The sequence below is a fragment of the Zonotrichia leucophrys genome, chromosome Z, assembly GCF_028769735.1.
Source record: "Zonotrichia leucophrys gambelii isolate GWCS_2022_RI chromosome Z, RI_Zleu_2.0, whole genome shotgun sequence".
Classification (NCBI taxonomy): Eukaryota; Metazoa; Chordata; class Aves; order Passeriformes; family Passerellidae; genus Zonotrichia; species Zonotrichia leucophrys.
In genome coordinates, this window is record NC_088200.1 from 35,743,453 (window position 1) to 35,764,449 (window position 20,997).

General features: G+C 36.6%; 1 protein-coding gene across 2 annotated transcripts in view; it reads right to left on the reverse strand.

Moving 5' to 3' along the window:
• The window catches only part of SV2C (synaptic vesicle glycoprotein 2C), a 119,684-nt gene that overhangs the window by 24,486 nt on the left and 74,201 nt on the right, over positions 1 to 20,997 (reverse strand). For both annotated transcript variants that reach the window (XM_064735129.1, XM_064735130.1), the window contains exons 5-9: positions 6,976 to 7,109; positions 6,731 to 6,820; positions 2,321 to 2,431; positions 541 to 629; positions 22 to 186 (exon numbers count right to left, since the gene is read on the reverse strand). In XM_064735129.1, the coding sequence (XP_064591199.1) occupies positions 22 to 186; positions 541 to 629; positions 2,321 to 2,431; positions 6,731 to 6,820; positions 6,976 to 7,109 (589 nt within the window). The remainder of the gene's footprint in view (positions 1 to 21; positions 187 to 540; positions 630 to 2,320; positions 2,432 to 6,730; positions 6,821 to 6,975; positions 7,110 to 20,997) is intronic.

The following is a 20,997-nucleotide window of genomic DNA, read 5'->3' on the forward strand; positions in this document are numbered from 1 at the left end:
GATATTAGGAAACCTCTAGACCTGTCATTGATGTATTCTCCGTTGCTGTGAATCTGATTTTCCAGTGTGAAGTTGAAGACGAAATGTGAGACCTCCTCGTTGCGGAAATGTTTCACTCGGGATGCATACTCATCTGACTGCAGATGTTTAATGACATCAGGAAACCAGACAGATAAGCCATAGTAGCTGTGGAAAACCAGAAAAACTTCAGGCACCAATCTCACTCATTCAGAAATCTGTGCAAGGTGTGAATGAGCAGCTCCCTTGGACACTTATGTTACTGAGCTGTTGCTCCATCAGAATAAAATCCTCCATAATATAGAATTATTGAAAGATGCTGACGCCAGAAGATGTCAGTTTTTCAAAGAAGATATTCATGATGAGTCAGGTTTGCAACCAAGAACAGACTAAATGACAAACACAGCATTTTGTGGAAAGATCCTGAATAAAAACGATGATTATAGTGTCAGAAATTTACATGCAGATGATTTTTCTGTCTGTCAAGACTATAAAAAATGGTTTAATCTCAACCACTCTTACCCAAAAGACAGGGTGAACCACACAGCAGTAAGTTTGATTGTATTATCCTTCACTGGGTAGTTGAAGCATCTCATAAATGTCAACCAAATCTGTAAATCATTATGAAACACATTTATTTACATATCTTCATTTATTTTGAACAGTTTTCTTAAAGGCTGGAAGATACTTGATTCTTATTTGCTTGCTTCTTCAGGGCATGAGAGAGAGCAAATCAGCTCTCTGGCCACACTTCTTTTAATGCAGCCCAGGATGTGATTTGCTTTCTCAGCTGCAAGAACATACTGTAGTCTCATATAAATTTTTTTTTGTAACCAGTGTGGACTATGTACAAAAATTCAACCTTATTCTGATGATCTCAAACTTTCTTCATCTCTAGACAGCTTCATTTTACTTTTTCAGGGAGTAAAAGGGGATTAAACCAGGGATTGTCTCAGAAATGTTTTCTTCTCACTTCCCAGTATTAGACAAACTATATTCCATAATTAGGGATACAATCACAGTTTGATATATTGTAACCTACTATGGCTAGAAATTGATGCCTGCACTGTATGAGGAAAATGTGGGAGTACCACAGGGTCAAAGACAGTGCGGTGGAACTGACTGAGAATGGCGTTCTCATCTCTCTCCCTCTCTTCGAGGAGAGGAGAGGAGAGGAGAGGAGAGGAGAGGAGAGGAGAGGAGAGGAGAGGAGAGGAGAGGAGAGGAGAGGAGAGGAGAGGAGAGGAGAGGAGAGGAGAGGAGAGGAGAGGAGAGGAGAGGAGAGGAGAGGAGAGGAGAGGAGAGGAGAGGAGAGGAGAGGGAGTCTGTTCTCAGAGGCCCCAGTATATATCATACAGTGATGACTCTGACCCAGGGTCTAGTCTAGTGATATAGGAAAGGATGTGATCCAACCAAGCTGCAGCTCCTTGAAAGCTGGTTTAGTAATATAATGGCCAAATATTATTTTAGTCTTGAAATGCTCCATTTTTGGCCAGTAATTGTAAAAGTAGGAAGGTTTTGGAATTTTTTCTTTTCCTTGGGGAAAATGTGACTTTTCCTAACAAAGTAATTTTGTGACAAACCTTGGTTAACACTTCATCATAGTTCTAGAGAGCTTGAAATGACAGATCTTTAATAGCTGTGAAAAGTTTTGAGCTTTTAAAAGATTAATTAATGAGGACTGTTCCAATTTTTGTTGCAAGGCTCAAAGATGCTATGTAATTTTGGTTTTACAGAAAAGTTAACAAAAGGATAAGAAGCACAGTCCCAGCAAGCTTGTATTAAAATCTGAAATAGCTCTAGAATATTTTTCTGGTAAAACATTTGAAATACCTAAAAAATACATGCAGACACAATGCCTTACAAAGGCATTACGTACACAGTTTATTAATGAATAATTTTTATTTTTTATAATTTTTAACTAATGTATCTGCCTTGTTTTCCTCCTGATAATTTTTCATCTACTCATGTGTCACCTCCTTCCATACACATATATTGATCCACATTCTCAATACATAGTTATTTTGTGCTGTTTATGAATATCACCATGTAATTATTGGCCACCACTTCTGTGAGGACCCATGCAACATTTTCCTCCTCTGAATCTGGGATAAAGCTCTATGATTCACCTGCATTTTTTCTGGATCAGGAAACCAAAACCTTACACTGGTTCCTGATTCCCTCAGTTGCATGGAAAATGTAGCATTGCAGCTATCAACAGCAGGAGCTCAGCAAATCCATCTAATTTCTGAAAGTTAATTAAAAAGGTAATTACAGAATGAACAGAGATGTTGTTACTTACACCATACAGCTCTGTGCGGATTCTAACGAAACACCTCCTGTACCAAGTTCCAGTATCGCTCTCAATTTCTATGAGCTCATCTATCTGTTTAGGTGTTTTGATTCTGGTAACCTAGAAATAAAAACAGAACAAAAATCATGAACTGCCTACAGAGAAGTATTGGTGGGGTTTATTACACCCCATCTACTAAAAATGAGCAGATACTCAACCTGTGTCTATACTAGACATATTTTAGATTTATGAAGGAATATTAACACATTGTTATGCCAAAGTCTTTATGGATGTAACAGTTTCAGAAAACTATATTCAAGGCATGCAGGAAATACATTTCCTCTGGCTACAATAAGCTGTTGCTGTAATATTCTTCTAGAGAGTTGTTGCATATACCCCCAATGCCACAAAGGATAAAACATTAATTTCATCCACCCGTTAGCCATGCCCAGAATTTGCCTTCAAATTGCTTCTGACTTGCTGTCACAACATTGTTGGAAGTAATTTGATTAAAGACACAACGATGTAAACAGAAGTATTCAAAATGTCATGAATTTGTAGTTGGACAATCTTTTATTATTTTGTTCTTTTTTCTAGTGTCAAACAGAAAACTTAATGAAGAGAGAAGAAGGTAGGTAAAATTATCTGGAACCATGCATACTATTGCTGTTATGAACAATCATCTACTTATCTAAAGTGAAATGAGATAAAGAGACATCAGGGGAAAAATACTGAAAATGACCAGTGATGGAGAATGTAATGCATCCTACAAAGCAAATTTTTAATTTTACTGTCTTGTGTAGCAGAACCAGGATGTGGTTCTGCTACACAAGAGACTAAAAGTGGGAAAAAAAACAAGCTAAAGGAAAAAAAAGGAATTAAAGAAAAAAGGAAAATTAAAAGGCAGAACCATGGTCTTTCCAGACACAGGACCTGACAAACATGTACTAATGTATGGTTTTTGTTTTAGTTTCTGCTCTGGTCCCAGCTTCATAATGGTATCACAAAAGGCAGTGTATTCATCCACAATTTATTTTAAAAGAAAATGAGTAGAGAACAGAAAGAAAATTAATAGAATAGGGAAAGGGACTTACACAGAAGGAAGGAGAGAGCAAGAGACTGCATGTTTGGTGTTTGGCTGCAATTTTAGAAGTTAGACATAGTTTCTGTTTCTCCTTAACAGAATGAGGACAACCGCTGCCCCCACCTCTAATGTATCACAGTGGATTACAGGACATCAGGGAATAGCAATATTGATGACAGAGGTCAAGTTTTAAGCCCACTGCTTTTACAGATGTATGCTGTTTGAGATGCAACAGCAGCCTCATCCCATGAACAAGAACACAGAAAAGCCCACTAAGCAGTTTGAGGTATAACTATCCTAATTTCTGAAGTACTTCAGATCGCTGTTTTGCCGGATCATGACTTTATCAAAAGCCTGTAAACTTCTTGTAATGCCTCTTCCAATAATCATGTCCACATCACTGCACTCATCTCAAGCTTTTCTTAAACTGCTTTCAGGAAATATGTTATGCAAAAGACTGAGTCAAATCCTCAAAAATTATCTGGCATCTCCTACATACAGAAATCCTTACATACCACTCCTCTGGGCAGAAAAGGAATGCCTTTTGAATCTCACTCTTGTGGGCTTGGGGACAGCATTTTCACTGTACTGGGCACCTGACTCAGTTGGAGCTGTGGGGATTGAGGGAAACATATGTGTCCTGGGACCACTGTATGGGGCTGGGAACAAAAGTTCCCTGGCCGTGGTGGCTCTTTAACATATGAAAAGTCCTATCGAGTCAGGATAATAGTCCATCTGGAACATGCAAATTCAGCATGTCAGTGTATGAAGAACGAAAAAAACACCCAAACCCAGAAAAGAAAACCTATTTTAATGAAAAAGATGCTTCTGTTTAAAAGCAATGGTTAGAAATATGCCATGTTTTAAATTTTAAAAAATCAAGACTTGTTGCAAAGAGAAATATTTGCAAGAAGAGGAATCAATACGTGGTAATTGAGGGGTGGATAAAATTTTGATTTTAAGGATGCATTTTGATTTTTTTTTAAACTTAAATATTTAAACCAAGACATTTAATGAATAGCTATTTTAAAAACCCAGGAAGATAATAAAGCATGTGCACAAACATCTAACTTTGGTAGTTCTGTGATAGAAGATACTATCAAATTATTGATTTCTATTAGTGTCACTGCTTTCAGGGCAAATTCCTCATGGTATGAAGATCTACCCTCTAAATTAATTCAGGAACCAGAATATTCCATTTTGGATTAACTCTAAACTCAACTACTTGTCATTTGATGCCATCTCTTTCTAAAGACATGATGATAATCCCCTCAATAATGTGAGTAACAAGAATAAATGTAACCTGTGAGGAAAAAAAGCTTCAAGAAAAAGATTAAACCAATATAATACAGGAAAATGCATAAAAGAAAATTGCACTAAAAGTATAGGTGTAATGGAGAAAAAGTTACATTGTCTGTAGAGTCAGAAAACCTAATATCAAAGTGTGTCTGATGTAACTAACAACATTAAGTAGAGGAAAATAGTAAAACATAAATCATAGAATGGCATTGGATAAGCAAATGAGGAGTATAGAAAGTATGGGAATAAATTAGTGAGACAAAATGTCACAATATTGAGGACTAACAGAAAAAAACCCTTAAAAGATATGTCAAAAATTATGCATAAGATCTTTGCTTTTTGGGTTTTATGAGATGAAGTGCTGATGTTGCACAAAAAGAAGAGAATGATGCATTTTCTAATCAATTTAATGCAAGCTATAAATAGGGACTTCTATATATGTCTAACCTTGACACACAGAGCAGCATTTCTAGTCTCAACTTGATATATGGAGTAGAGCTTTCCTAATGCTCAAGGCAGAAGCTGGAAAAATTAATGGCTGACCAATTTACAAAAGTGACTGTAGATAAAGTGTCTGAGCGTCACATTTTAACAACCATAGAGACAAAGGCTTGTCAGATCACAAGAGCTGGAAACAACAAGCATGTGCTCTGCTTTGTTCTTGACAGCTGCTTTGGGACGCGATTACAATTACGTCAAAGTGACGTGAGAGGTTTATCCTTTCGCCCACATTTTCTCCTAGCACATTTCTGTTCTTCGTCCATGTCCTTAAACCAATACTAAAGGGGCAGAGGGTCAGCACTGTGGCTGACTGTGAAATCAGTCAATGAATACCGATAGTAGCAGAAAAAAAACAAACCCTGGAGTTACCAGGAGCAGGCATATTCTGTCTGAAAGCTGCTCAGATCAGCAAGAGCCAATTGTGAAATTACACCATAGCTGTATGGTGCTAGGCAAATCCCTTTACTCATAAATTAAATCAGAAGATAAAATATTAGATTAGGTGGGATTAGGGGTAGGTCACCAGTGTACCAATAAATGTGGATTTAACATGGTAAATATGCTAACCAGCTTTCTTTCAAGTTAAATATAGGAATTATTGAGCTTCTTTGTGGAAAGGTTTAAACGGAAGCAATGGAAACTACATTCAAGGCAGCAATAGCAAATCTCAGTGGAATATAAGTTATGTGGTCAGATGGTCGTTCCTCAAGACTGCCTGCAAATGCAGAACCTTTAAGAGGATTTCTTAATTGAGTTACATGTGTGTTAAAATAAGAAGAAAGCTTCTGGAAGAGGAACAACATCCCACACATGGCTCTGAGGGCGCATATACTGCCACAGCACTGCACAAGCTGAAGAGGCCAACTGGATTTCCAAGCAAGAGAGTGCTGTTTGATACTTCCCTGTACCCAAGAAGACAAGATTGTTTTGTATAGTCATCATAAACAACAAAAATGCCATAAAAAATTCTATTTTTTAATTGGCAATTTCTCCTCCAATAGAAACAACCCATCAATACTTTAAATAGTGTTTTATAATTAAGCCTCAACAAAATGAATTTGAGCCTCCCAGACATTTTGAGAATAGTAAATGTTTGAAATTACAATTTCATAGAAATGAACATGTAGTTTCTAAAACCATTGTGTTACCGGATAAGAATGGGGAAAATTCCAAATCCTAAAGACACAACAGCTAACCAATTTCAACTACGTGTCTATTGTTAGTACTAAAGGTCAAAATTCAATAAATAAAACACAGGTAGAATCTATTAACTATCTTGGTACACCAGATAAAATTATCATGCTGTGGCTTTATACATCCATGAATATCCTGCCCAAAGGCTGATTTCTTAGCAGGCATCGTATATATAACAATTTCAGTAGGAATTCACAATGCTTTTTATTTAGGTATTTAGAGTGCCAAAAATTGGCTTAGCCATTTAGAGAATTAATATTGATTGCTTAAGCTGTCCAGACCTCACCAGTCAGGAGGCTTTGCTGATGTGAGAGGTGATTAGCTTTAAAAGCAATACTCACAGTGAATACTTTCTCGGGCTGACCACGAGCACGCATGTTTGTGTCATGAATTTGCTTGAGTATCATCCAAGCTTCATCATGTTTTCCAACCTAAATGTTAGGACAAAACATTAAAGTGCAACATAGATACAAATTGAGTTACTACCTATAGTCCCTGAATGATCTAAATGCCTGTTTGGTAGAAGTCATGATATAAAACAGAAATAATTTTCACTGGAATCTAGAAATCATTTGGGAAGTTATACCTCCAGCAGGAACCGTGGGCTTTCCGGCATAAAGGTGAGGGCAACCACAGAAGAGACACAAGGCAGTGCACAGACAATCACAAATACTCGCCAGCTGTGGAACTGGTAGGCAGAGCCCATGCTGAAACTCCATCCTGTGGAAGCAGAAATTCACAAAATGTAGACAAATAAGGAGTATTATATGTGTTATCCTACATATGCTGCTTCTTGTACACGCAAAATGATACCTGTATTTAAATGAAGCCTGACTGATATATTTCCACAAATACTGGCCACCGAAAAAGCAGTTTTACACTATGACTTTTAGTCTCTTGCATGTGACTAGTCATACTGGAAAGTGGTTGTATTATGGATAAAAAACTTTCTTGGTTTAGGGATGAAGACGCTTCTTTCAATTCTCTTAACAAAATCTCTACTAAGGTAGTTATGTGAACCAAACAGGAATGCTATCACCATGCATAGGAATATATATACAAAAAAATAGTTTTCTATGAACAATGGAAGTGAAGAGACTTTAAAAACTACACACAAATTACGTATTTTATGGAATTGTATAGCTCTTCTTAACATTAACTTTTTCTACAAAATTGATTTCTTTTCTCTTAATAAGAATCACCCATGTGAAACTGGAGGACCAGTAGTTCAGCTTTTTATTAAAATATCTGTTTGGCTGGTATATTATGACTGGACTATTGAAATGTTATAGTTATAAGAAAACTAAGAATTTATCCTAAGAAAGAGAAAAGTATTATTTGGTAACTACCTGGCCTTTTAGTCTGGCTTCAGCACAGCAGGAATTTTCAAGTAAAATTTTCAAGGGTAACTTATTAAAAGGTGAGTGGAAGATAAGAACAATGGTAAAGGACAGAAGAGGTTACTGAAAGAAAATGAAGTCTTGGGTAATGAAAGAACTGTTACACTGGATTAATCTATTACTTGCTACCTGATTTTTCTAGGCAAAAGACTTAGTTAGTTAAATCCGTCTGGATGTCAGTAAAAGACTCGTACAACATAGTAACAAAAGGCCTATTAAATAGTTTTCCAAAGGAGGTATTTATGTGAGAAATATAAAGTGCGTTTTGGAGTATAAAGATTCTATGCTGTGGATCATAAACACATTATTGGGAAAAAACTTGTTTCTCTATATTAATGTACTTGCACATTACCACATGAAAAATATGGATTTTTTTTTTAATTTTTTATCAATAGTTTGGTGAAAAATCTTGATGAACAGATGTGGGAATGTGTGTTTTTCTGGTCTCCTACAAATTTCCTATGTTTCTGAAATTATATTACTTTGCTCTGCAGCCATTTATCACTGGCACCTTTACCTCAGGCAGAAAGGTATAAAATCCGTAAGAGTATTGACAATGATCTTGGAATCTCATGTCATTTTTTTCAAGTAAGGCTCCATATGGACATTACTGCTCAAAATATCCTTCCTACTGAACAAGGATGTCTAAAAATTACTGTTAAATTTTATTCAAAAATATAACCTGGAATTAAAATTTACAAATAAAATTGTAAACAAAACAAAGACATGAAAGTGTATTAGAATTCACTCTTTATTGATTTTTGGAAAATGTTAACATTTGATCTTATGGAATTTCAAGACTTAAATAATATGGGCTCATTTTACATCTAAATTATGAAGGAAAGGAGGTAAAGAAAGGTTTACAGTGCGTTAATGAAGCAATTAGAGATCACAGCTGTGTTTTGGATATTGTGTACACATTTTGTTCTAATAATTAGAATAATCTACTTCATTATGTAATTTAAAGTATAGAACAAAATCACCTAATGCAGAATTATTCGGTGAAGTTATTTTTTGGTCTGACAGTGAGCTGATCTGAATCTCTGGGCAGCTGTGCAATTGCTAGTGTTGCAGGGAAGGCAGCACAGGTTAGGAGTTTCTTTCTTTCAGAACGTTCAGTATCAGCCAAGGTCCTGGCTTTTGTTGTTACTAAAAACTGTTCCAGAAATACATGAAGCCACTGGAATAGTTAAGCAATCTGCCTTTCACAGCTCCAGTTTATGTTTTATGAGACTGAGCTGTACGAAGGAGAATTCTGCAGTAAATGAAATCAACCTGACTTTGTACCTGTTATAAAGCAACAGCAACATCTTGTGCTCTGTAGCCAGTCCTGGAAAATGCTCTTGGTAATTTATTTTTAGTTGTCATTTATTAATACAAGTGAACCATACTACACTTAATTAAAAGCAATAAATGCGCTGTTCATTCTGCTGTCATTGTGACAACATACAAAACATCTTTTTTACTCCTCAAAATACCCAAGGGACATGTCAAGTGAAATGTTCATTATAGTTTTTATTGCTTTTGTTCCATCTTTTACACTATGCACTGTATTAGCTGTGCCAATTTATTTTGTGATTTAATATATCTGCCGAATTAATGGTAAAGAGGAATGTCATTATTATAAAAAACAATTTTAAGAAAAAAAAGATGGAGCTGCACAGAGCTTTCTGGAGGTTTTTCCTCCCATCTACTCCAGCACCAGCACTAGATCAGCAAAACAAACATGTATTTCAAATGCACAGCAAGTTTGGATTTATTTTTATATTTAACACATCCTTTTTCCCTAGGTCATAAGCTAATCTGGATAATGGAGCCATTAGAGCAGCTCTGAATTTAGCTCACAAAGTGGCTTTCATTCCCTTTGTATGCAAGTCTTGGAAGTAAATGAAATTGTGTTATTGGCTGTAAGTCAATCTCCTTCTCCCCTGATTCATGGCAAAATAGCAAAGGCACAGCAGCACTATGTGGCTGCATTCAGCGCACTGCTCAAAACTGGAACCGACCTTCACCCCTGCTCTCCAGCTATGCTGTACTCAAGAGTCATTAATCTTGAGAACAGGAGCAAGTCACAATGTTTTATGAATTGCAAAACATTTGTCCTAAACGCATCTTGGCAGTAATGCACTGGAGAGCAACCCAAAACCTGCGATGGCCGAATCTGAAGCTGCCGCAGGAATCTTTGTGCTAAATACTGCCCTCCTGCTTTCCTGGCTGCTGGAAAAGGCCAAGTGAATCACAGACACGGCAATTACTGATTACTGAAACACAGGAGCACACAGCGGAGCAAAATCAAAATGTACAAGATGCTAATTTGTAACCAATGTATGAGTTGAGCACAATGTCAACAAAATCTTGTCTCACAGAACAGCATACTATCAGCCCCATAATATTAATATATCAAAAAGATATTATAAAATTCTTGCTCCAAAGGAAAGAAAAGATTATTTGTCATAGACTTCCTGAATATATACAAAGGGAAACCTGCCCGCATTAAGATTAATTTTATGAATGTATAACACTTGTATAAACAGTAAGTACATTCAAGCACAAGGATCCTCTCCTACAGTAAATATGTTACTAGAGAGCAGGTTTATGGGGATGATTTTCTTAACTTTCCACACCAAGGGCTGCAAGGAACACCACAGATGTCTACAAACTCATATATGTTACACTGAATTGTAAAGTGGGCAATGAAAAACATGGGTGGCCACAAGCTCTGTATAAATACTGGCTGGCAAGGAGGCAGTTTATATACACCAGAGAAATAAAGCTGTGAACACCTTTCTATGGCACTAAGGTTGGCAAATATAATCCAATCAAATATTGTGATTTTATGGCATGGTTAGCTAAAGACTGAGCATATTGACAATTTTTGTTCAGTATAAATAAGAGGAAATAATTTCATGGTAGTGTCATAAATTGCCAAAACCTGATTTTTCATAGATTTCTGTCTTTTAGTAGATCAAAGGAGGGAGTAGATGCAGAACCATATTTAAAAATTACAGATGGGAGAGAAAGAGAACCAATGAACTTACATTAATTCAAAGACTTCACAGATTCTTTCAAGGAATAATTTACATTATTTTATAGCTTTCCTTATTTCTGTTTTTACCACACAACCTTTGGTCAGAAGTCAGCTTTCTAGCCCTCATTCTCAATGTTTTTGTTTGAAATATTTACGGGAACTAAGAAGCATGATTGCTCTAAATTGTCACTTGGTGGCACTGTTACCGTACTCAATACAAATAAAGCTTAAAACTATTGCAGGAAGACTTTTGCTATCAAATGCTGCTGTTTTGTTGAGTATTTCCCAACTCTAAGCTAAAGCAAAATTATGAGGACTGGAAATATTTTGAAGCTCGTATCATTTAAGTACCTTATTATTGCACTTACATTTTTTCTTCCCTGGCATTACCAAGTTTAACTGTCAGTGTCATTTTGAGACCATATGTTGTAGTGCTACTCATTAAATTTTAAAAAACTGAAAAAGAGAAAAATTCAGGTAAATTTTGTAGCTGAGGAAAATCTGCTACACGTTTTTACAAAACTGGATGAAAACCATGATTTTAAACAACTGCAGAAATGATATTTTCAGAACTCTTCAGTGTTGTACTACTGTGAAATTCCAGTAGCGCAAAGTAGAACACTTGTCTTTTCTGTGATTAAATTATTAATACCACATGGGAAAAGCAGTGTTATTTTTAGCCTGTATAGAGAATGAGATACTCTACAAATCTATTCTCAGCAGGTCAGCTACTGGTAATTTCTGAAGAAGGAATTTGGAAATGAAATAGCTGAAGTGTGGCAGACCATGATGGAGGGAGTTGACACTTAAAACATGATGAGAAGGAACAAAGCATTTTCTAAAGACACATTTCCTCTGTCACAGAGGAAGGGGTTTGTAAGCACAGACCCAAGTCACTCCTCTGTGCTGACATTGACATTTATCTGAAGACATACAAAAATCAAGTCTTCAGCCACTCCTGTGGCAGTATTTTGTATTCCAACAATCCCCAGGACAGCTGCAAGAAGAATTGATCTTGCATAGAAAATAATTTGCTCTCAAATACTATTAAACCCATTCCTGCATAGCACTATAATCCAAGTGTAGTGCCTCTGATCAGCCATATCAATAGTCCACTTTTTAAATTTCTCTAATACCTGCTGTAGAACTACCCTGAATATTTTACTTTCCATTAAAGAGGATGTTTGTGTATCCTCATATCTCAAACAATGATATGGTATGATTATGTGCCCAAAATTTGAGGTTTAGTAATGACAAGTGAGGCTTTCACTTACACAGAAATGTAATAATAAATATAATAATGTATGAGGCCTTACAGGAAAAAAAAGAACTCACAAAAATTCGTTTAAAATCAGAATATTTAAAAATGCTGGGGTGGAGGTAGATGTTCAGGGAAGGTAAGGCAGATGTGTAAGTTGCACATGGTTTGAAATGGTCTGTCTGAAATCTGACTTTCATTTGGCCTTGAAGTTTGGCTGTATTAAGATGCTGTGACTCACAGTGCAGTCAAGAAGATAATATTTAAAATGAAGAAGAGATGAACCTAATCATATAAGAGAATTAAAGTAATATCCCTAATAAGAGAACTGCAGCTACCAATAGTCTGGTCATGTTATCTATCTAATCTTGGCAGAAGCTGGAAGTGGTAAGGGGTGTCTAATAACTATTGGTCTATTTATGGTTATGAAATCAGAATCTCTCTTGCCTCCCTAGTAGATAAATATTAAAACCTGTAGGGTCTTGAATCAGGCTGTTGCTAGTAATGGGCCTGATGGGAATGGCATGCCTGTATCTTGAGTTGAACAAAGGAAGCTATTCTTGCACTTCAATTTTCTTTACTGGTAAAATTTTACTTTAATTTTCTTTACTGGGAAAGATACTTGGCCAACCAAATAAACAGAGACATGAATGTGACAAAATCACTCATTATCCATTCATGTTATGAAGCCTAACAAGGCAGAAGAGAAGCTATACCGAACCAGAGAGCAAGGACTTGCAAACTAAATTGACCATTATAAATTTTCTACATATTCACCCTATACATCCTCCTTCAGAGGACTATCCCAATTATTCAGAAGGTATAGCTGTTCCAGTAGCTATGACAAACAATGGCAAAAGAGGAAAGAGCATTCACAAGAAGCAGCTTATGTTATTTTCAGAAAATTTTTTTGCCTCTTCAGCCCTTTCTATGACTGAGAAAGTATGATAGCAAGAGCATTCGCTTGCAGTTCACAGAGCTGGAAAAATTCCATTTTAACTAATGTAAAGGTGCACTAAAACAATTTATCACCTCTATAGATAAACAGCAGATTAAAAATAAATAAAAAGCCCTTGACTTAGTATCGTTTGCAGGAAACATTCTGTCTTTAATGGTAGTTGTAGGAATTATCTGACATCGAAACAATTGATAGAAGAGGAAGATTTTTCTGCCTCTTATGTTATCTTGCACAGAGGCATACATGTTTATGCCTTTTAGTTTGTCTCCAAGCCACCATCCTTCATAACATCACCCAATTATATGGCAAGTTTTTGGCAAGATGTAGTGTTTTATTGTGGTTTTCTGTATATTTGTATGATGCAAATAGTAATACTCAACCAGGTTAAATATTAACTCAATGCTGTAAGACCTCAGTGACACTGAAGAGGTGTAAAAATAAGATATTAATCAGAGCCAAAATACAGAGAGTTTTGGAAGAGACTGTACTGTTAAAATCCCTAAAGAAAGACACTGACACCAAATGCAAAGCCAATATCCCATAAGAGGAGCAAGAAAATACAGACATCATGTCTTGGGGTGATTTTGTGATGACACTTTTCCCCCTAATCATCTGCTTTATGCCCAGAAATGGCTGGTGTAGTTTTAAGATGGCCCCAGGAGTAGGGGTGGGAGCCTTGAGCTCCTGCTGGGTTTGGTTCAAACCTTCACTTTCGGTGTGCTGTGGGCAGAGTGGGCTGGAATGCTACATTGGTCCTTTTGTTGGATTAGTTTTTCGCTAGCTTGAAGCAAGAAGGTTTGGGGGTTTTTTTCCCCTTCACCTGGATGCTGTACTGGGAATCCTCTTGGCAGCTTTTTTTGTGGTTTTTTAATGTTGTTTTGGGGATTTTTATAGTTTTGTTATGTTCCTTGAACTGTTTTGGCTTTGAGTTGGGTTTTGTGGTTTTTTTTCAGTCCCTTAGAGGAGCCAGTGAGGGGTGCCATGAACACCAGACCTCAGAGAAGCTGAACCAACATGAGAAAGGACACTAAAATCCACCAGTTTCGCCTGCTGCAAGGAAGAGACTAACACCAGAACGGTTCCCATCTAGTCTGCTATGCAAACTCCTGTTCCTCCCCTTCCCTGAGACAAGGAGGGCAGACATCATCTTTCCCTCCTCACCACACAGTCTGGTCAGGACTGGAGTTAAGGTTTTGAAATGTCAGTGTCTTGCATTTATTCAATCCTTTTCTGTGCTTTGCAGGCACCCCTTTTTGGGGTTTTGGGGTTTTTTTGTTTGTTGTTTGTTTGTTTGCTTTTTGTTAAGAAACAGTTTGCTTTTTTTTTCCACTTTCACCCACTGGCATTCATTTTTCATTGGCAAAAGGTATTACAGGAGCCCTCCTCTTCAGACAGAACTCTCATTTCAGTGTGTTTTCTCCTAAATTTGTCTCCAAACTGAGACACATCAAATTTGTCCAAAGCTTCTGCATGGTTTCTTGGTATAGCTGCACCTCCTTCCTAGGAGACTTAGGGTTGTTATCCAATACCTTTTTGACACAGGACATAGGTTTGGCTGATGTGTGATTACCCCACAGAATTTTGTGAGCCTTTCTTAGGTTGATCCCAACTTCAACTATTCATTGCACCCAATGAATGGCATGACTCTTCATGAAAATAAGGGCTAAGAGTAAAGCATTCCACTTAGAGGAAAGGAACAAAGGATGCCACAGATGAGGAGTGGAGAGAGGTCTGCAATTCTGTACTTCTGTAACCTTGGCCATGGAGAAGTTTCCATTCTCAAGCAAGAGAGAAATAGTGGAAATGCACTTTGCTAAGATGTCATGCTGGTGTAATATCTCCAGCATCATACAGGATACAATTTTGCACCTTAGGAATTCTGAACACAATTGCAATGCAGCTATCCTACAGGACTGGAAACCTGCCAAAAAAGTACTTCAACATTGCAACATCTTGACTTTAATGATCACCATTAAGAGTTTTGCCTCTGTCCTATCATTTAATCAGACTTCAGACATCCATTACCAGGAATTGAGCCTCAGTAACTTCAACATAGCTTTATTCTGAATGCAAATACCATTATAGTCCTTAAGAAGTGGGTATGTGCTCACTTGTTAAGAGTTTTTGGTTAATTGGTTAACAAGCATAGATTTTGAAAGCTTGCTATGACAAATCTCTAATTCTCTGCTTAGATGTTAGTGTTTCTAAAATAATCTACTTTGTGCATTCTCAAAATAATTTTATTCTGCTCTACCCTATAGTTTATAAAATACAAATCAGGGCAACATCTCTCCAGAAACTTAAGTGGATTGCATACTCCTGAAATTTAAAATAAGAAATACTATGTAGCTATTTAAATTAAGTAAATATGCACATTATAGAAAGCTAAAAGGTTCTGAACTTCCCTTCTGTGCAATCATGGCCCTGATGGCTAAAGAGGCTGACCTGGAACAGAGGCTAGGCAGAGTTAAAGGAATAAAGCAGGTATTTATTAAAAAGCCTTCAAGGGATACACCTTGGGCAGCACAAGATCCCAGCTGGGGCTCTGCCCAAGATGGACCCAAGATGGACAACTGGTCACGGGTTTTCACACTTTTAGAAGTTTAGGTCCAATGAACATATTAGGGTTAATTGTCCAATTACAGCTCCAGGTTAGGAAGTCCCATCCTCCCAGACTGCTCTCCCCAGTTTGCTGTTGTTTGTACATTTTTGGGCCTGAAGCTACAACAGTGTTCTGGTTCCCAGGCTGGAAAAGGATTGTTTGTCTAACTGCCCTGTGAAGAGAACTTGCTAACACTTTATATGAAGTTCTGAGTAATTTACTAAGGCAGTACAGAAATCTGAAATATGAATGCTAAAACTTAAGGCATTGCTCAGAGTAAACTGCCCAAGTCTGCTAGAAATTAGTGTAGAAGAACACAGGTCAACTTTTGTCCAGGGTTCAGATGAAAAGAGCTCTGGTATGTAATCAAGAGCTCAAAAGTTTTATTTTACTTTAAATGTCTGCTTTTGTCACATTTCTGCATGCAAATATGATTTAGAAAATTTTCTCATTTTAGTTAAAGACCTAATATAAAGCTACATTACATGGCACCATTTGCAGTCCTACGGAAGCAAATACCTTTTTTACTGCTCTGATGGTCTTTTATATATACATTTTGAATCTTTCTAATGTCTTTGTAATCTCACTGACTTAGGGAAAAAAATTAGTGCTGGGATCGTTATAGTTCAGTGGTTCATATCCTTCCTGAATTTAATGACCACCAGATATTTTTCAACTGGACTTATAGAATACTACCTACCTGACTAAGGCTAACTATGTAAGAAAGATTCATTTATCTTAATTTTTTTGTGTCCATATGGCCTAGAAACATTTTATGAAAACCAGCTATCAAAAACCAACAGTAGCTGAACTTTCTTAGCTTGACAACCAGATAAAAGTAAGCATAAATATTGAAATGTATTTTTCAAGTATGAACAAGATCTATTCAATAATTACATTAAATTTACAATAGAGACTTAAAACTGTAAAGATGATGTTTTAAGTACTCAGATACAAATAAATAAATAAAAAAGAATAAGCCACCAAGGGTTAATATGTAGCTGAAAATCTCATTACAAGGACTGTGGCACATAATTGATCTGACTGTTTGGCTGACTGAGTCAATGGCCCCAGAGATTTATGTATTCAGGCATTTCTACAAAGTCCTGGCTTGGGTCTGGCTCTGTGCAGCTGTTCAATGAAGGCTCTTCACAATCTGCAAAACAAAGAGTAAAATCTGCCAGCCACAACACTGACAACATCACAACTTAGAGGCTTGTCAGTGTAAGAAAAGGTTATGTCAAGCTTTCCAGAGATGATGGTTCAAAGAGATGCAATTAATGTCAGAAGTGGGGGAAGACAGAATGTTAAGAGAGGCTGCTGTCAGGGCTTCAAACTAACACGGCCAATGTTGGCACCAAGACTCTGCAACCAAATACCACTAAAATGTGCTTCAAACATTGTATGAACTTCATTAGTACCTAGCTTTAAATTTGTAATAAGTTTTTTACCTCTGTTCTCCAATGTGCAGTTAGTAGTTCTTCACTACTTTATTAAAGAATTGAAAAATGGCTTTGTATTAATTTTGAGGCATCTGTTTGGACAGTGCCAAAGATTACAAAAAGAGTAAATCATTGAGAACAAACAGAATCCACTTCTATAAGAAGACAATATAAAATTGTCAAATGCCCTGTGCAGTACCCATTATGACCAAAGTCTATAAGGAAACACTCATCTTCAATAGAATCCCTTCATATTTTTGATTTACCCATACACAAAATACAGATACAATGATATCTATGTATTCTTTTGTGGCGCCCTCCACCATCTACCCACTGCCATGAGATCACAAATGGTGCTATATTTGGAGTAATGAGTTGTTGCAGACTACTAAAAGCAGCAGTTAGATGTGGAAACTAATTGAAAATGTAAGTGTTCCTGTCCTGCTCCAGGACTCCCAGTGATTTATGTGCATCTGGACTAAGGATATTTAAATAATGGGCTCATGGAAAAGAAGGAAAGAGAAGCAATTAATCAAAAAGGACAATGAGTAAAAGGCACAGTGAAACACTGTAGCTTATGAAAAGAAAATGGGGCCTCCTTATCTAGCTTAACGTAGAAACAAAACATTAATTGAAATGCTGGAACAATATTAGAAGAATACCAAGAGGACATGTCTTTTATCAGTGATACACATTCTATCTTTTGTGTGCTGATTCAATGTAACAACAGAATATCTCCGTAATTCAAGAAACTCTTTCAAAATTTAACTGTTATATTTATTTGTTTGAACAATGTTGCAAGAAAATAGTTTATTTTCAATGAACATATCAGTGCCGTGAGTAAAGTATTATTTCCTTTTTTGCTATTTTGCTTGCCTCTTGTTTTCTCTTAAAAAAAATGAAAAGGAGTAATATCTTATCCCTGTGATAGATACATATAGACTAAGCAGGTAGTTTATGTGTTCAACTTATTAGAGCCATCGTGCATTCTAGGAATTATCTTCTAATCTAACAGCAGTCAGTTGAACAAGCCTGATCACATTTCTGGCCTTACTGTACAGGCTGTAGAGCCATGTGTGAACAATGGGCCAGAAGTCTTGAATTCAAGCCTTGGTCAAACTTCCAGCAAAATATTTTTTGCATGCTCAAATCAGTACTAGTAATTGTCAGTCTATCATAGTGGCAGCAGGAGGTGGATTGTGCCTGTGAGCCATCAGTCACAGTGTTTGAAATGCCATTATGAAGGAAACAATGAAAACACAATACATTAAGAAAACAGATAATTATTTTACATTCTTTCTTTTATACAGCTTCATGACTTCCTTGAGAGCCTAGAATCATAAAGGAATCAAATGTTTGTATCAGACTGAACTACATAACGTTTCTGTGGGAAAATAAAACTACATAAAAGCCTTACCTTTATTGCATCTTTATCTGTATTCCCTTACTTTTTTATTAAATGGCAGTGCCATTTTCTTGAAACAACTAAGAGGGGGACCAAAACTTTCAATGCCTAAAATTAAATTGCCCCAATACTAAAAAGAAAACAATACCAACTCAAACAGCAAGGGAGGAACAGTGAGTAGTAGAAAGCAGCATTTCTTCACTTTGCCCAGCACCAAAGCTGAGGAAATAGGGAATGGAAACCTCAGCCTAGAGCCCTCACTATGAAATCTTAATGCTTATCACTGCTCATTTTATACTGTTTTCTGCTAACATCTTTGTAAGGTATAAAAACAGAGCTGTCTTGGAAATATGATGTGCACAAACACTGTAAGGGAGGTAGATCTGGTTTTGCCATATTTTTGAACAAGTTCCTCTCCTAAAAGTGTGATAGTCAGATACACTGGTAAGCCCGGATATTTGAATAGACCTCAATGAAATTACTTTCACTAAAGTAGGCATGATTTTCAAAATAACACAAAATATTTTCCTTTGAGAAAAAGTATGAACAAACTCCCTGAAAAAAAAATCCAATGTCATTTGCAATTGATTTTGTTAATTTTATTTCAAAGGCAACTAGACTGCAAATTGAAAAATTATATTCCAATTGTATATGCAATCCTTAGAAAGAATATATTATTAGAGTGAAAAGAAATTGTTATTAAGAGGAAAATCACCAAGTTCTTCAAAGCAGATAGCTCTGCAAGGCACAGAAATAATATGAAAGTATGGATGGCAAATGTATACTGTCATAATATGTTCCAGAGAAAATTAATGTATTTTTGTATATGCTTTATCTCATTATTTTTTCATCTGTTGTAGAACAGTCAAAAAATCAAACACAGGTTTTTTGTGATTTAACATTAAAAATATTAACAAAGAAATCTCATCTGATTAGAATCTTCCTCGTTTCTAGACATGAAAAGCAAGGTTAATGTCTGACACTGCAAATACTTCTGCTGGTCAATCTGAACAGGTTTGTAAGGCAGCTCTATTAACCTGGATGCAAATTTCCTTAAATTATACTCAAGACCAATTTATTGTGGGAAACTGATTTCTCATAAAGAGTGAGGCTGAGAAGCTGACTATTTTATTGTCATAAGAATGATTGACTATTACTACAGTTTTTGTGGAAAATTGTGTTTATGGCATTGAACAATGATGTTTATGGCAACAGTCTGTTCACCTGTCTGTCAGTTTCTCCACCAGCATTCTTTAATGCCATTAAGATACTTCAATCAAGTGTCACAGGATGTAATAGTCCCAAAGACAGTCACATTCTCCATAGCCTTGTGAAATATGCTGTCCAGGCAGAGAAGAGAGAGTCCAGTGGAAGATGAAGGAAAAGGCAGGAGATATCAGTGGTCCCTCAAGGATGTTGAAGCCTACCTGGGTATGGGGAATGCAGCACAGCCACTCAATCCATTGGCCTTGGCACTGGCCTGATCCAGGTCAAAATGAGTTTCTTTCTACCTGAGAGCAGCTAGGCCAGGGCTGTATCGCACCACAGAGCATGGTGAGAGTGTGGATGACTGAATGTTTCTTATTCCAGAGCTCTGGGGGAAAGAAGGGGGAACTGCAGAGAGTGTAGAAGAAAGGGACCTAGAAAAAGCAAGGACAAACTAAAAGGACTGCTGAGGTGCCTTGTAAGCAACATAGGGGAAGAGAGGGCAGAAGGGAGTTCACCAGGATCAAAAGGTGATTGACAGAAATCCCTAGAAAACTGCGCCTCGTATCTTCTTTGCTCACAAAACAATTTGCTAGTTTTTTACTGAACCTCTCCCCAAACAAATTTTCTCTTTCACCTTCAGCTTGAAGTGCCAAGGAAAAGGTTATATTTGAAGCTCACTAATGAGCATCTTTAGTGCTCATTAAGTATAGATGTGCTAAAAGCTACTTAAACTTCTAGGGCTTGCAAATATAAACATTGAAATGACCATATCAAACTCTGCATTAGATCACAGAAAACAACAACAAAAAAAACCACCTGATAAAGTGGGGTTTATTTGCTCTCCTAGATAGATTTGCATAAGCAGCACTTCTAAACTCTGCTGTACTCTGTCATTATTGTTCCTAAAGATGAAGATTTTTTTTAAAGTACACATTCAGTGTAATCTAATGTAATAGGATTATTTCGAATGAGGAAAAATTCACAAATAGAAGTTGATAACTCAAGTTAACATTGAAACTGCCTTGGACACACTTTAATTAACTCAGATTTTAAAAAGTATAGATAAAGCTCCATTTGCAGAATACATGATAAATGTAAGTGCATTAAGTGCTTGCAGGGGGAAAGCATAGCACGTTGGGGATCAATCACTTTGCCTCTTAGAGGAATATAAAACAGATCAACAGATGTTGTGGGACATAGTAGATGCCTTAATGTCTGATCTATTCCATTTATACAGCATAACACAGTCTCATAATGAATGCAGATTCAACCTTACCAAAGCTCTAACTTCTTTAAACCTTAAATG